Source organism: Neofelis nebulosa, chromosome 1 (genome assembly GCF_028018385.1).
Source record: "Neofelis nebulosa isolate mNeoNeb1 chromosome 1, mNeoNeb1.pri, whole genome shotgun sequence".
Taxonomy (NCBI): domain Eukaryota; kingdom Metazoa; phylum Chordata; class Mammalia; order Carnivora; family Felidae; genus Neofelis; species Neofelis nebulosa.
Genome location: NC_080782.1, coordinates 81,110,606 through 81,128,420, shown reverse-complemented (window position 1 = coordinate 81,128,420; position 17,815 = coordinate 81,110,606). Strand labels below are relative to the sequence as shown.

Here is a 17,815-nt window from a genome sequence, read left to right as displayed (position 1 = left end):
TTGATCAGGGCTCAAAGTTTTGGTTTATTTTTATAGTTGCTTTGATGTAAAAGGACTTGGCTCTGATTGCACTGAGAGGGATGGAGGGGGGACGGGGCAAGATGGAGTCAGCTTTTCTTCCTAACTCAGCAACTCGAGAGACAGTATCTTCCTAAAGCTCATTCAACTAGGGGCTTGGAGACTCCTGTGAAGATAGTCCCAAGTCTTTATTTACTGTGGATTCTCTTCCCAAGCATTTCTTTCACTGCACTCTGTTCTATTTGGAGGCCAAGCATCTCTATTCACTTTGCTCACTAAGAAAAGACATAGATTAAAGTCAGGGAACAGGGCTGGGGAATAAATACAACATCTCATTAAAACAACATGCACTCCTGGGATGCCTGGGTGGCTCAGTCGGTTAAGCATCAGACTTCGGCTCAGGTCATGATCTTGCAGTTTGTGAGTTCGAGCCCCACGTCTGGCCCTGTGCTGACAGCTCAGAGCCTGGAGCCTGCTTTGGATTTTGTGTCTCGTCTCTCCCTGCCCCTCCCCCACGTCTGCTCTGTCTCTATCAAAAATAAATAAAATGTAAAAAAAATAAAAATAAAAAAAAAACAATATGCACTCCCAGTTTTATGGGCAAGTCATTAAAGTCTTGACATATGACTTTCAAATGGGAAGGGGCTATAACTAGCCTTCCTATCTTTGGGTCTCATTAGTTGCAACACAGGATGCTTTCCTGTGGAGATTTCTACCAGGAAATGCCTCCTTTAGAAGTTACGTTACATTGCATGGTGTGTTGTGCATTTGGGTCAAGGTGTACAAGTCTGGAGACAGAGAGGTCATGGATGATTTCAAATAGAAATACTTTGCATTAAAACAGCTTTAGTGTAGGGTAAGAGTCTCAATTTTCTGGCAGGAACTAAATCTCTATTTGGGACACAGAATGTTAAGGCTAGGCCTTATTTAATAAACAGTGAAAAAAACATTATGATTCCATTTCACCAAGTCTATGAATTAATAATATTTTCTATTAGTTCATGTCTCCTGGTAAAAACTTACTTTTATAAACTTAGTTTGTTGTGATTTAAATATACTTTTAATTCTGTGGACTTTGAGAAGAATCATTCAATGCATGAAAGTGTAAAACATGTGTTTTATATCTGATAATACAGGGGAAGTATGCTTACTGCCACAAGTAACTAAAACACAATAAAATCAAACAGTCCTCTCCTTCTTTTAGGCCATATATATCTTGGAAAAGTAGTTTTTCTAGGTATCTTCACAGGCAAAAGTTTTGGTGTGAAAACTAAGAGGCATAAAAATGAAAAGCCTTTTAGAGACAGAGCTTTGCTAGGAGCTCATCTGCTCTGTGTGTTCCTCTCACATCTCTCAACTGTGCAGCGTGTTATGCAACACCAAATATTTGTTGAAAAAAAATCAATCAATGGGTTGCCTCTGGAAATATGAAATGTCTCAGTTCTGTGGGGTGATTGGCAATACACAAAACAGCCTAAATACCCGAACCGTGTTTAACACCTATATTTATTTTCTGTGAAGAAATTTTAACAACAGCAAAATGTTTATGTGAAAAAAGATATGATACCCAAATGGCTTAGTGTCCTGTACTTCAAATAAATCGAGCTATCACATCAGTGTTTTAGCCAGGGGACACATTTTTTATTCAATCCCAACTTATGCACATAAATAATCGCATGGTCTAGTACTACACTCAAAGGAATTTTTGGTTTTTATTCCAAATAAGAATGAAGTTTCATTAATCCAAATCACTCTAGCAGGCTACCTGGAAGGCCATGTCACTGGCCGGAAAACAAAATTTGAATCAAACCTTTTAATCAAAATAGAAAATAAGATAAAATACTCAAATAAGTTCTCCTTTTGCATTTGAAAACAGAAACAGCTGCTGAAGCAGTGAGTGGCTTTCCTTCTGAGTTCATCAAAAGGGGAGCCAGACGTTGATCTGATGGCCTCTGTGTTGCTCTTATTGTAAAAAAATGGAAATTACTGCAAGTTTTCATGGTCATGATATGTGGCTAGGGAAGGATTAACTGCCTAGACGAAAATGGCATAAAGAAAATATGTCCAAAATGCATGAATTCCTACCTAATGCCTGTAATATTAGAGGATGGTTTCTGTTATAAAAGACACAATAAGAACTAATGTGTTTCAATATAACTTTCTAAAAGAAAAATAATTTAATATCAATAGGTCATTTATTCATTGTTTTGAAATTCAAAAATGAATCATATTTTCACTTCTCTTTTTCTAATACATAGTAATTTAGGAAGGCATAGTTTAAACAAGATTATGGCTGCTGTCTTTCCCTCCGGCTCTTTATTTTTTTGTGGCTTGTGGTGTCAAGACTAACTGAAAGTTCTTTAATTAGTCTTCTTGGACACAAGCCTCCCATTTACTTCAGTGGGAGGTTTCTTTGCATAAAACCAGTGGTTTGTGTCCATCAGAGCCTTTTGACTGCTTTCCTTTGATTAATCAGAAAACTAAAGCTAAGTCTGAATACCATTTTTCTAAAGAATGAATGGGCATAATCTCTTACAGCTTTCATGAAACCAGAAGGATTAATCCTTCAATCCAGTCCCATACTCCACTTCAAGTATTTTCAATTACTTGGCACCATTGGAGGTGACGTCCATGGCTCAGTAAGAAGGCTACTGCTGGCATAATGGTTTCTCCATGTCTCAGCACATGGTCTTGGCATTAATAATCCATCATGAAATGATTTGCAGTGCACAAGGGTGACATTTGATTATGTGAAAAGCATTGCAGGAATGAGCATGTAGGCTCTTACTGGCCAACTGCTGGCAAAAACATGATGAAATGTTATATGGTGAAAATAACATTTAAGATGGTTTCTGAACTGACAAAGAAAAGGGTAAGGACATTGCTTTAGGAGAAATTTTCTTTCTTTTTTCTATTTCCTGGTTTTCCTTTCTCAAATCATATTTTGGAAGGCCAAATGGGTTAAGGGACCAGATTTGTCAGCCAATCACCCAAACACATTTTCAAAACATTTGATTCAGGAAATTCTGCATCTTTTAAAGCAACGATGTTAACAATCCTCCTGAGAACCTTAAAATATAATGATTTAAACATAAGGTAAAGGAGACTCTGAAATGATTAGAGAAATCACCAAAAGGCTTCCCTATTGAAGAGTTCAGTTTTCTCATTTTGTCTTCTATTTTTTAAAGACCACAAGGAGGATGTTGAATGTACTATCTAGGGGAAGCCCTATCATTTTAAGTAGAAATTTATGAGATGATGGGGAAATTCATAATTCTCAATGTAGTGAAAGCAAAAAACAAAAACAAGAAAATTTGAGTTTCTTAAACTCATGTGCTCTAGACCCATGCACTGATCTGTCATATACATTATATTCTAGATAGATTATAATGAATGCACTTATTACATAAGGACAGACATAATGAACACTTGGGTGAGAGGATGGCCAAATCTTGCTTATTCATGGCATGGGTATAGGGTGGAAGGAAAGTTATTACGCATAAATTAAAGTCAGAGAGACTTAGATGGTTTTTTACATCAATATTTTTAAATTAAGCCACAGATATGAACATAATAATATTATTTGATTTTAATGTTTCTGACTTTTCCTTGCTAGCCCACCATCTTATAGTTAGGTAAAATACCTTATTTGATATACTGTATTGCATATAATAATATATATACTATTTTATATATCAATGAATAGTGATCGTATACAATAATGGACAAATATAAACTTCAGTGATTTCTTTAAGTTTATTTATTTATTTTTGAGACAAGAATGTGAGAAGGGGAGAGGCAGAAAAAGAGAGAGAGAGAGAGAGAGAGAGGGAGAGAATCCCAAGCAGGCTCCACACTGTCAGTGTAGAGCCCAACGTGTGGGTTGAACTCACAAAGTGTGAGATCATGACTTGAGCCTAAATCAAAAGTTAAATGCTTAACCTACTGAGCCAGCGAGGCGCTCTTAAATTTCAGTGATTTTTGAGATTTTTTATTCATTTATTTAGCTATTCCTTCAACAAAATTTATTAGGCATTACTATATGCAAAGCACAGTGCTTGGAGTCATAGGGATAGGATACAGAGCCTATCTCTGAGGCATTTACATTTTATTATAGACTATGCATATGCATATAAGTATATGCATATAAGTAGTAGCTAGAAGAGGTCAAGATATAAATGAAGAACAGTTAGGCTGAAGCATTGAGTGTCAGAAGAGGAATTCAGGGAGATAAAGTTGAAAGAGAAAGTTGGGGTCCAGTTTAAGGAATTTAAACTTTAATAAGAAGGTAATAGGGAGCCACTGAAAACCTTTTTTAAATTTTAATTTTGAAATAATTGTAGACTTATAGAAGAGTTTCAAAGATAATACAGAGACTTCCTAAAACGTAGTCAATATCATCTAAGTTTTTTTAATATCATCTAAGTTTTCATGTTTTTCAATATAATTGTTTATGTAGTATTCTTATATTATACTCCTATGATTGCATTCCTTTTATCATGCTTAGTGTAGTATATGCTTTGTATTGTTTCTTACTCAGAAATGCCAAAAATGTTTTTTATTAATCTTTTCAAAAGAATAGTTCAGTTTTATTGACCAGGTTTGCCATTTTTTGCCCTATGACATCAGTTCCTCCAAACCTATCTTACATAGAAATTCAATCTACATTAAAATAAAACCAAAAACTAAAACCCAAACCAGTGAGATCAATTACAAATCTAGTATCAAAAAAAAAGGCTCTTGATCCATCTGTTAAGCAGAATATTTTCTCTAAGTCCCACAGAACTCTGTGATTCTTTCATCATGATCCTGTTTGGAATATGGTAGGGCATTTCCATATTATAGAAATTTTACATTATAGAAATGTAAAATAAATTTTCATAAATGTCCATATTATAGAAATTTTAAATTATAGAAATGTAAAATAAATTTTCATTTCTATATGAAAATTTGTGATTTCTTTAACTCAAAGAAAATTGTTTCTGTTATATATTTATTCACCACTATTTCCTTTGTCTCTTTCTAGAACCCTTATGAGATTAACGTTTGCCTCCAGGATTTATCCCCATATCTCCTGTATTAATTTTTTTCCCGTCTCTTTGTCTTTTTGCTCTATGTTGTAGAACATTTACTTTACTAATAAAATTTTTACTTTGTCATCCTTCACTAATTTGGCTGTGACCTATGTCCACTCATCTATTTACTCCTCTTTTATTTATTTATTTTTATTATTCTAATTTGGCAACCATATTTTTAAATTTCTTGTTCCCTGCCTTGTTTCATAGCTATTTCAAGGATAAATATCTTTCCACAATTTTCTGAGGATACTCACTGGAATCCTCTCTTATGTCATCTGTTGCTTGAATTCTTTATATTCTTATGTTTGTTTGACTTGGCCTTTCTCTTCTGTTTTTAGTTTTCCTCAGATGTTTGGTGGTCTTTAGACCATTTACATTCATGGACATAGAGATTCATTCAGGTGGCTGGCAAGACCTTGTTCTGTGGCTGAGTAGTTCTGCCACAGAGCAAGTTCTGCCTAGAAGGTCTCCTCTGAATGAGAAGTCTGATGGAAGCTCTGTATGAATAGGCCGACTTCACCTTAGAATGCTCAATGATGGGCCTGCAGGTTCACATGGTTTGGGAATCCCTTTCTCAGTTGCTGCCTTTCTTCCCCTTCCCCTCTCCCTCATCCTTGTCTAAGTATCTGTGGTTATGTTAAACTCTGTTTTGAGGCTTCTAGACCTGCCTTCAAATCATCTTCATTAGGCAACTCACTGTCATTAGTCAGAGGTCAAATAGAGGCCCACTGTTGATCAATGTTCAGGGTAGGAGAAAGCAAGACCTCCGTAGCGGGCTGGGCCAGAAGTTTTGAAAACAGTTCTTTTATTAGCCTGAAAATTACTGTCATGCTACTGTCAGAATAATCCTTCTGAAACACATTTGAATGTATCAGTCTCCTGCTCAGAATCCTTCAGGGGTTCTGATTGTACACAGAATAGAACCTGTTCTCCTTTGCAAAGTATGAAGAAAATTTATTGTTTGATATGAGTGCCTATTCCATCATCTCCTACCATTTCCCTGCCACAGACACACTTAGGCTTCCCAAAGTCTGAAAGTGCTTGTGGTTTTCTCTTCCTCCAGACCTTTCCACATACTGTTCTGTATGCTAGGAATGTCATGTCCCCTGTATTGACTGGCAAAGACACCCTCATGGTTTGGGTCTATTTATTAGACTCACTCCATAAAGGTTTGAAATAACATGTAATAGATACACAGTAGCAGGATAAAATAAATGAGTAAGGCACACTAGGTTCAAAGGGAGAGTAAAGGTAGAAATATAAATAATATCAAGTATAATGTTAGTCCTTAATTACGTGACATTAAGTTTTGTAGACTCACACTGCAAAGAGGTACACTGTAAATTGCCTCTGGGGTTCCTAGTTGTCAAACCTAAGAGGGAAACTTGAATGCTTGTTGAGCATATAGTTCATAAACTATAATTAAAGCATTTTTGCCAGTTATGGAAAATTGAGAGAGAGAGTTACTGCATTAAAGGAGTACTTAGAAAGGTGATTGGTAAACTGAGAAGTTTCTTCTTTATGCTTTCATTGACCCTCATCTATAACTATTTGATTACTATAATTTTTTTGCACCCTTATTTCTTCAAGGTATGGACTATATCCTCATCATTTGGCCCAACGCTTGATATTTCCTAGTCAATGAATATTTGTCATATACACTGGACAATCATAAGTTGATGGTTAATATAGGCAATGTTTTTGTGTGAGTTGATATACAACTAGAAATGCATCATCATTTACGTTAATCATAAACAAAATAAAGATTTAACCAACTAGAAGAGCCTTTATAATAATTACCAAAAAATACTTAGAATACCTAGTATGTGCATATAAGTATGTTGCATATATATCTGATATGACTCCCAACTAACACCATGGATATTATTCCCCATTTCAAAATCAGTGAAATCAAGAAGTTAAAATCAGCTTCCCAAGGATATACAGCTATTCAGAGGCAGAACTTGGGCTTAGTACAAGTGCCTGAACTCAGACCTGTGAGTCTCAACCTTTGCTGTTGGTTCGTGCTTTGGTGTGTAGTAGATTGATTAGCATTTGATTACAAAATTGATGGAAGGCCCCTGATGGAAGGACTTTGCAAGAGTTTCCTTGTTCCATATGGTTTATTCTAAAATATTATGAGGGGAAAGGCAGCAGCTATCAGCAAATAAAATGCTATAAAATTAATTTTCCACAAAGAAACATCACTTAATTTAAAACACTTACATTTAAAAAAATTGGAACACCTGACCAACCTGTATATATAATGGAATGTGACACAACTTATTTTTCACTACGACCAAGAAAGCTTATAATGTTACCATTTTATGAAACGACTTACTCTCTTAACCCAATTAACTTTTCCTGACCAATTTATGGTTGTTTCTTACCTGAAAGTTGCCAAAACAGCTTCCCCCTGGGAGGGTCACATAACTCACAAAGGGCGGTCCTGGAGATGGCAGTGACTCATAGACCACCACGCCTTCACTTGGGAATGCAGCCCTCTGCTGCTGCTTGCTTTCCCAAAATTCCTGTAACATTGACACAACATTCACTGAAAAACACAAAAAAACACAATCGGTTTGTAAGGAAGGGTGTACTCTGGCAAAAACAAAATTTTATTTGCATGCTGGATTGTGTAACATGTCATTTCCAATTTAGGCAGAACAGTATGTACTGTGGGAGTGGGAGGGAGTGCTTTCCTATTTAATGCAAATGTGTTTATCTCTTTATGAGTATGGCTCAAGCGGTTTGGTACCCTAATTCTAATAATGTTGCAGTATATTAAATTTACTTTATAAATTAATTTTTAATATCAAATTAAAAACGTCACTCTTTCTTCTTTGAAAATTTGTTTCAATAAACTTTGTTTAGAGCTATGGTTATCCATGGCCCCTGCTCCCATTTCTCATAGATTCTTACACCTACAAAGTGAAAGCCAAATTTGGAGGTAAAGATATAAACAATGGAATTTTAATTGGGACCCACCTATTATAAGATTTAAGAGGAGAAAGGCAGAAAGAAGAAAACTCTTTCATGCTCCTCTCCATCCCAATCTAAAGGAGAATGAAAGGCAATTGTGTAATAAGCAGGAGGCTGGAAAAAGCCATAAGTGAAACTAATAACATGGAGACCTTGTTAAGGACTACGTCTGTTAGATGACTTCAGAAAACATAGTAATGGCTATAGCCATGTGTTTTAGATTAAATGACCTGTGATAGCCTGCAGAAGTTTCAGATCAAATTTGGTTGGTTTGTTTATCCTGTACTGCAAATTGAATTGTGGAAATTAACAAGGATAATAGAATTGTAGCATCAAAAGAGACCTTACAGGTCATGCAGGCAAAGTTCTGCCTAATGTAGGAATGTCTTACACAACACTATTGACAGCTGCCTATCTGGCTTGCGCCTTAACATAGGGAAGGAGCTGGCACTTGGCACACCTTGAGGCAGCCCGTTTCAACTCTTAATGGTTCTGTGAAAAGATCCTTTTTGGGAGTAAGCTGAAATCTGCTTTCCTGTAAGGTTCCTGCAAGTGGTCTATTTCTCATTTCTGGGGCCTCACAGAAGTTTATCCCCTAATCCACATGAAAGTCCACCACATGCATGAAGGCAATATAGGACATCTGTTGTTTTTGCCTGCCTGGCATTTGCTTCCCCTCTTTGTGGGAATAGCACAAAGGTTTTCTTTAAACAATCATCTTTCCTTCAACATGTCTTCTTCAGGGTTGAGGGATGGAGATTTGACCAAAGCCAAGTCATTTAGAACCAATGAGTGCAGGACTTCTGTTGGAAATGTTGGAAGACTAGATTCTCCCCTTTTTCACTAGGTTGCTGGGAGGATAGGAGGTAAGTGTGGCACTGCCCAAGCAAGGGAGAAACGTGGCTGAGAAGAAAGCCAACACAGAGAAGTGTAAAACCAAGAGATGGAGAAAGAAAGACTAAGTTCCAAAGAAATACTTTGAGCCCCTGAGTCAATGCATCTGCTTTTTCCTTAAATCATTTTGTATTGGTGTCTTTCACTTGTATATGAAAGTATACTAATACAGACAACTCTCAGGTTTCCTCAAGTTCTGGATTAAATAGTTTTTGTTCTTCCAAACAGTCTTTGCATAATATTGTGCCTATGTCCTTTGCATTCTCCTAAATACATTCCTAACTGTGTTTCAAAATGTTGGGCTTCAGTAGTTTTCAGGGAGTCAGGAAAGTCACAGAGTTTAACCTGGAGGCAAAAACAATGCACAACCACCTTCTATGTTGTTTACTAGAGCACATGGCACCTTTACCTCATTCCTAGGTCATGGATCAGTTTCATAGTGTGCAGTTCAGGCAAATTCTCAAGATGCCTAAGGAATCAGATGCCTGAGTATATTTTAAAACTGTAATGGTTAGTATTTAAGAAGTGTTTTGAAAAAAAAAAAAAAAAGGAAAACATAAGACTATCAGAAGGTGTAGGTGAATTAACTAAAAAGTACATGTTGAAGTGGTCAAGGTGAGATTGGTCATTACAGAGTTTTTCATTTATTCAAAAATATTTGAATAATATTTTCTACCAGTTGATGTACTTCTAAATAGAACTTTTATATCCTAAACTGTATTTTTGCTACTCATCTTCCCTGGCCTCCCAGCTCTAAGAAAGCAAGGATTTTTGAGCCCTCTGGTTTGCATTTCTACTTGCATGTGACCACCAGAATTCAGCAGGATGTCTTAAAGACTGAAGCCTAAAACAAAAGCCAGTAAACTGTTGCTCTGATAGTCCACAAGGCACAATAGACTGCTATTTTAAGTCAGTTCATTGTTGGATGAATTTAAGCTGAGAACTGAAGTTGGAAGATGAAGACTCATGATAGTCTAGGTAAAATGAACACAAGAATTTTGGCATGCAAAGCTATGTGGATTACAGAGTTCAAAGGTATGTAATAAGTAGATTTCTATATGAACACGAGTAGCAGTTTTCAAATTTTTCATTCTGCAACCTTGGAAGACTTCTTTGATAGTTCTGTGTATGTCATCACCTCTAAAGAGTACAACATATGTACATGCACACACACAATCCATCTTTCTATCTCTATCTCCTCTTGTCGACTGGAAAACCTGATGAATGGAGTGCAAAGGGAAGAAGGCCAGCTTGCTATTTGAAATTCCAAAGAATCAGTATAGCAGAGGATACTCTATTTATGAAACATATGATCCTTTATTTTTTTTGAAGTAGTAACAACAAGGTTTATGGGCAATGTCAAAGGAAATGCAAGCAGAGGCTTAACTTCTGCTGAAGAAAACCACCCAAGTTTGAGGATAGGCCTCACTACACAATTTAGTCCCTGGCCACAATTGCCCTTTGATGCTCAGTTAATGATCCTGTCTCCCTTATTACAGAAAAAAATTGGGCTACCAAGCCTGTGATATCCATCCCCACATCTAGTGACCCATCTGCTCAAGTGCCCAGATCCACATTATTTCTTCCAGTCTCAAATGGCATTGTTCTGGTAGTAATTCTCTTCACCTCCTATTTTTAAAGGTTTCCTCTTTATTCACAACTTCTCAGCAGCCATAGGCATGATCAAGATAATGAATCAATCAGTCAATTAAATGAAACACTCAACCTTGGAACTATTTTTGGCTATTAGTTATTAATATTTTCCTGTTGTGGCTAAGCTACTAGAAAGAATATCTTATATTACTATCTCGGATTCTTTATCTTCCATTCATTTTAACCCTCCACAATCTGACTTTATTCTTCTGTACTTTATTCCGCTGAAACTGCTCTAGCAAATATCAACAAATCTTAATTTTCAGTTCTTATGTATTTGACCTCTAACTGTATTTGACATAGCTGGTCAGTTTCTTCTAGAAATGTTCATATCTCTAGTCTTTTCTGACAGCATTCATCCTGATTCTGCTTTTCTATTTTTAACCATTTGCTCTCAGTTTCTTTTTTGGGTTTCTCTTCCTCCGTTACCCCTCACGTTGATCTGAATAAAAATCTTGTCTTTTCTTGCTTTCTACCATTTTCCTTAAATGACAGAACCTATCTCCATGACTGCATCTACCATAATATAAGCCAACGGTTCCCACACCATTCTCCTATAGCTCCAACTTTGTTAATAGATACGTGCTTATTAGATGTCACACAAATTCAACATTTTCCAAACTCAACTAATTTTCTTTCCCAAAAACTCTTCTCTTCCTCCTGAAGTAGTTAGAAAGTAATATTATGGGGCGCCTGGGTGGCGCAGTCGGTTAAGCGTCCGACTTCAGCCAGGTCACGATCTCGCGGTCCGTGAGTTCGAGCCCCGCGTCAGGCTCTGGGCCGATGGCTCGGAGCCTGGAGCCTGTTTCCGATTCTGTGTCTCCCTCTCTCTCTGCCCCTCCCCCGTTCATGCTCTGTCTCTCTCTGTCCCAAAAATAAATTAAAAACGTTGAAAAAAAAAATTAAAAAAAAAAAAAAAAAGAAAGTAATATTATAACCTACTCAGTCACCTACATCAAAAACCTGGCAGGAACCTTAAATTTCATGTCCTCTTTCCATTCTAATAAATGCCCAAGTTTTACCAATTCCATATCCTAATGTCTTGCATAATCTCCACTTCCTCTCAATCTGTACTGCCATTGCTGCATTGGTTCATATCTCATCCAGTATACCATAATATCCTCCTGACTTCCATTATTCTCCTATCCAACCCATCCTCCAATTGTTTCCAGGGTAATCTTCTAAATCTCACAGTTCATGAAATCATTAACATTTTTTTTTAATTTTTAACGTTTATTTATTTTTTATTTGAGAGAGAGAGAGAGAGAGAGAGAGAGAGAGAGACAGAGTGTGAGCGGGGAGGGGCAGAGAGACAGGGAGACACAGAATCTGAAGCAGGCTCCAGGCTCTGAGCTGTCAGCACAGAGTCTAACTCGGGGCTTGAACTCACAAACCACAAGTTCATGACCTGGGCCGAAGTTGGAAGCTTAACCAACTGAGCCACCCAGGCGCCTCTCATTCACATCTTCTTAAAATCCCTCTGTGAGTCCCTCATTACCTATAAGATAAATAACTCCTTGGCAAGGCATAGAAGACTCCATGTCTTGATACTCTCTTGTTCCATACAAGCCACCTCCCTCCTCTCTCCTCAAGACACCTTCCAGGCCCCTTACACTTCCTTGAGTTTTATGTTAATGGCAAGCGTCTTACTTTCATTCCTCTTCTTAGAATGCCCTTTTCCCCAGTGGCTGTTGACTTCTTGCATGGTCCAGTTATCTTTTAAGATTCACTTTCAGCATCAACTACTTAAAAATAAAAACAAAGCCAAAATAATCACGAAATCCTTGTTTCAAAAACTTCAATTCTCTGAGAAGCAGCATGGATATCACTTGGGGACTGGTTAGAAATGCAGGATCATAGGCCCCACCCTAGGCCTAGCGAACCAGAATCTGCATTTAAAAAAAAAAAAAATTTTTAACCTTTATTTATTTTTGAGACAGAGAGAGACAGAGCATGAATGGGGGAGGGTCAGAGAGAGGGAGACACAGAATCTGAAACAGGCTCCAGGCTCTGGGCTGTCAGCACAGAGCCCGTCGCGGGGATCGAACTCACGGGCCACGAGATCACAACCTGAGCTGAAGTCGGACACTTAACCTACTGAGCCACCCAGGCGCCCCCAGAATCTGCATTTTTAACAAGATTCTCAGGCAATCTGATGCACATTAAAGTTTGAGAAGTCCTGTGTTATAGGAAGAAGTTGCTATTCTGATATCCATGTGTACCTATTATAAGCCAGGCACTATGCATTTTCTCATTTACTCTTTTTTTTTTAATGTTTTTATTTATTTTTGAGAGAGAGAGAGACAGAGCATGAGCAGGGGAGGGGCAGAGAGAGACGGAGACACAGAATCCGAAGCAGACTCCAGGCTCTGAGCTGTCAGCACAGAGCTTGACGTGGGGCCCAAACTCGCGGACTGTGAGATCGTGACCTGAGCCAAAGTCAGACACTTAACTGACTGAGCTACCCAGGTACCTTGTCTCTTTTAATCTTTATAACATCCCCTACAACTGGGCATTATCATCCACAACTTATAGATTAGACATTAAAGATGCTCAAGGTACAATCAAACAGCTACTAAGTCTTAAACTTGGGATTTTTAACCTAGTGCTGAGTTTATAATCTATGCTCTTTGTTCATTCTGAGACACTCTCTAATTATGGCAGAGTTTAAGTTGTTTTCATGTGTGCCTACCTCTACCGAAGACAGTGCTCTTTAGAGGAAGAATTACATCATTTTTTCTTTCCACTGAGTCTGGAACATAGTATGAGCATAATTAATATTAGTTGAGTATTTGAATATCATCAAAGCATAAAAGATGTGCTGCATTTGTGAGGCTGTTGGCAATGTGAGGCTCTCCACAAGAATTACCTCACCTATGTTTTCCCAGGGGGCATTTTTTTTTTTTTTTGACACATTCTTGACAAAGTCAAATAAAGCAAAGGCCAATATTTGTATTTTTTCATTCAGGTTATATGACATGTTTCCAGCTTGGAACTGTCATAATGAATGAGCAGCCAGGATGTGAACAGGTATCCTGATGACCAATCTTCAACCAACACTTTGCTCTGTTTTAAAGCAATGGTGTAAAGACCCACTGATTGTATACCTCAGAGAGGACAGTGACTGGGCCTCCCATTCTAGTCCCTTCTTTCAAGTAAGGATGACTAACGGAGAAACAAGAGGAAGAAGAGGAAATGATAAAAGACTGATGAGGAGCTTGGACAGGCTTCCTGGGCAGAGGGCCATGAGCAAAAGTCAAGGTCAATTCTCTGCCTGATTATGCCCTCCATCTTAATGTCAAGAAGCTATAGTTTGGAACATATCATTTTTGGTTATGCATTATTCCTCTCAAAGTTTAGTAAAGTTTGTTGTTTTTTTTTTTAACTTTCTACTTTGTTTTAATGGACACTAAAGAAAAAGGTCTTTATCCACAGCCAGGACAAGATAAATTGGTCATCCACATTGAATCTGGACACAATATGAGAGAGGTAGTGCATCCTCAGCTAGACTGGGATAAGGTAGATGGTTAACAATTTGCCTGATGCTGGAGTCAGGACAAACTGAGCATCCCTCCTAGTTCACAGTATAATACCCACAGGTCATCAGTGGTTTTATGTTTTTCAAGGTAACTGATGTTAAACTGGTAAAATTACTACAAAGAAATAGAATATCAAATGGCTGAGACTAGGGGTGTGAGAGGAGTAGAAGGAGAGAGAAATGTTGGGAAGGGCCTAAGAATAATAGCATGAGGGGCGCCTGGGTGGCGCAGTCGGTTAAGCGTCCGACTTCAGCCAGGTCACGATCTCGCGGTCCGTGAGTTCGAGCCCCGCGTCAGGCTCTGGGCTGATGGCTCGGAGCCTGGAGCCTGTTTCCGATTCTGTGTCTCCCTCTCTCTCTGCCCCTCCCCCGTTCATGCTCTGTCTCTCTCTGTCCCAAAAATTAAAAAAAAAAAAAAAGAATAATAGCATGAAATTTAGTTCTTTTTTGTGACTTCTATCAGTTTATAACATCTGAGAGTAAAGAAAGGAATTAAACCTCTGAATTTACTGTGCACATCAAACTTCTTAATCCTTTGCATTTCCCCAAATTGCTTTCTCAGACACAAGTGATTGACCCTGATATGGACTAAATATTTGTGCCTCCTACCTATCCTTCCTTCCCCCAATCACCAAATCCATATGTTGAAGACCTAACCCCCAGGATGATGGTATTAGAAGATGGGGCTTTGGGGAGGTAATTAGGTTTAAATTAGGTCATTGGGTTGGGGTCCCCATGATGGGGTTAGTGCCCTTATAAGAACAGAAAGAGACACCAGAGCTTCCTATTTTGGTGATGTGAATATACAGCAAGAAGGCAGCCATCTGCAAGCCAGGAAGAGTGCTATCACCAGGAAGCAAATATGCTGAAAACTTGATCTTGGACATCCCAGCCTTCAGAACTATGAGAAAATAAGTTTCTGTTGTTTAAGCCAACCAGTCTATGGTATTTTGTTGCAATAGCCTGAACTAACATAAACCACTTTGGAAGTTTTGATTATTTTGTGTATCATCAAGACAATTTGCATTGTAATTTATAGGCATTATTAGTATGGCTACTTTCTTTGTCATTGTGTTTTGAAACTTGAATATGACAGAGTTTTCAGAGTGGTAATTCGATCTCCAAAAAAATCTTTCATAAATGAGGATTTCATTTGTCCCTTCCTCAAGCTTTCTTTTTGATTATAAAAAGATGAGCATTAAGGATTTCACAGAAGGCAGATGACCAGTGAAGACATCCAACAATGTGGAATACCTTGAGCATCCAACCTTTGATCCTTTCTATAGAAACCCCCAATCAGTTTCAGCAAAGCAGTGTCTTTACTTGTTCCTGAACATATAGTTCTTATTTTTTACCTGTCCTTTGGTTCAAGTTCTCCCAGGAGTGTTGTTTCTGCTCCTCCCCTCTATCCATCCAACTTACTCCCATACTTCAGAGGAAATACCACCTATTCTATCATGCCTTACTCATGGGTTCCAGCCCATATGGATCTCCTTTTCTGAGCTCTCATTCCATTAGTGGCCTTGTGTCTTAGCACTTAATCTCCTCTAAACCATGCTAATGAAATGGATGTGGTGTTCCAGGCTAAACTGATAAAGTCAGACTTGGCTGGACTTCTTTCTGGCTAGAGGAATGAAATGCATTCATCTTACAGAATACAGTTTTCTGTTATTTAACTCACAGCAGACTGTGAGATTCTGGAGGGCAGGGACTCTGGTTCATTTTTTTCTGTAGCCTTCTTGGTATACACCACAGGGCTATTCATCTGGAAGCAATTGTGGAATTCACTTGGAATATAAGAAAACTCTACCTTTCTGAACCATTTGAGTGCAACTGAATGAGTGTGTAGAAGGTAAGTGAAGTCACTAAAATTCCTAGAGATGTCAAGACTTCCTTCTAGAATAGGAGGTTTCATGTATGAACCACTGTGGTGCTCACACAGCATGGATATGGTGGTGGCAGCCATGCCTCAGCTAGAGATGGTGGAGTAGGGGCAGAAAGATGAAGCCTGGTCAGAGTAGACACATGATTGTTACTCACTTTGTAACAAGGTCTTCACTTTCTTAAAAAGTAGAGTTTAGAAAACCCCTGAATAGAGATGGTAAGTAATTTTGTCTTAGAGTGCCAACTCAAACACACTTACGCTGACTTGCCTAGAGCAATGTGTTGAAAAGGATTTGAAAGTAGCTTCTGGCATTAGTGGAACATAATTAACCAACAATGTGTACTGACTGGCATAGTTTATCTGATGACCATGACCTTGATGATATGGATTTAAAAAAGAAGTTCATAACAGGCTTCTTCCCATAAAAATTTACAGTTTGATTGCAGAAATAATATATGATAATATAATTGGTGAAGAAAATATTAGAGTGCTACATTGTAGAACAGAGATGTTTTTAAAGTAATATTTAAAACCTAAAAATTGGGGCGCCTGGGTGGCGCAGTCGGTTAAGCGTCCGACTTCAGCCAGGTCACGATCTCACGGTACGTGAGTTCGAGCCCCGCGTCAGGCTCTGGGCTGATGGCTCAGAGCCTGGAGCCTGTTTCAGATTCTGTGTCTCCCTCTCTCTCTGTCCCTCCCCCATTCATGCTCTGTCTCTCTCTGTCCCAAAAATAAATAAACGTTGAAAAAAAAAATATTAAAAAAAAAAAAAATAAAACCTAAAAATTTATGGCACAAGAATTCAATCCACACAGGGGGAAAGCAAATGAATGTGGACTGAAAAGTTCAGGAAAAGTCTGCCCTGGAGGAAGGCCTAAGCTGAGCCACTTCAAAAGAATGAGATATAGACCATGATGAGAAAGAAGCTGTGCTCTCCAAGGAGTAAGGATGGCTTGACAAACAGAGTAAGAAAAATAATGTGTCAGCCAAGGAATTGTTTAAGAGGGCATAGGAAAGGGTGCCATTAGGAAAGGGGTATGATTTGATAGGAGACAGGGTAAGAGGACTTAGCTTCCTTTAATAACTGGAAATGAACCCCACTGGCCTAGTGCCCCAGCTTTACCCAAGTGGGTGAGAAAGGCAGGAGCACAGAGTCCCTTGCCCTTTGTCTTTGCCTAAGGTGCTGTGCTGCTTGTGGTGACTCCATCCATGAAGACACAAGCACAGACACTTGGAGAGAATGTATGGCTGCTCTTGTACATCTGAGTGTACCAAAGAGAGGGTTTCTGGGAGGAGTTCAGGCATAAAAATCTATGAGAAGTGGGTAAGAGATGAGGCAGGCGAGAGAGGGCTCATTCTGCAGCCTGGAAGGAGCACAAATCCCCTTCAGATAAGATCATCAATCACCAGACACTCAGAGGGCTTTTATCCTACAAATTTGGAGCTTGTCATTTTCACGGATTGGATGCGTGTGATGCAGATGCCAATAGGGAGAAATGATCTATGTTTTCATATGGGCATTTTGAGATGTATAGAATGTAAATGTCCAAGGATTATAGAGCGTGTTATAGAAGAATCCTCAAATACAGACACTGGTTCAAACACAAAAAAATGTATACTGTGTCTTCTCTCTCCACCTTTTATCAACTGGCAGGCAGTTTACTCAGTAGTTAAAAGCATGGAACCTGGAGTCAGAATGCCTGGGTTTGAATACTGTCTTTACCACTCAAAGGTACCTACTTAACTACTCCAGTTCTAACTGTAACA

The 17,815-nt window shown here is 38.3% G+C and overlaps 1 protein-coding gene across 2 annotated transcripts in view; it reads right to left on the bottom strand.

Annotated features, from left to right (window-relative positions):
- Positions 1-17,815, bottom strand: part of LIX1 (limb and CNS expressed 1) — a 57,099-nt gene that overhangs the window by 24,835 nt on the left and 14,449 nt on the right. For both annotated transcript variants that reach the window (XM_058726378.1, XM_058726386.1), the window contains one exon: positions 7,487-7,650. In XM_058726378.1, the coding sequence (XP_058582361.1) occupies positions 7,487-7,650 (164 nt within the window). The remainder of the gene's footprint in view (positions 1-7,486; positions 7,651-17,815) is intronic.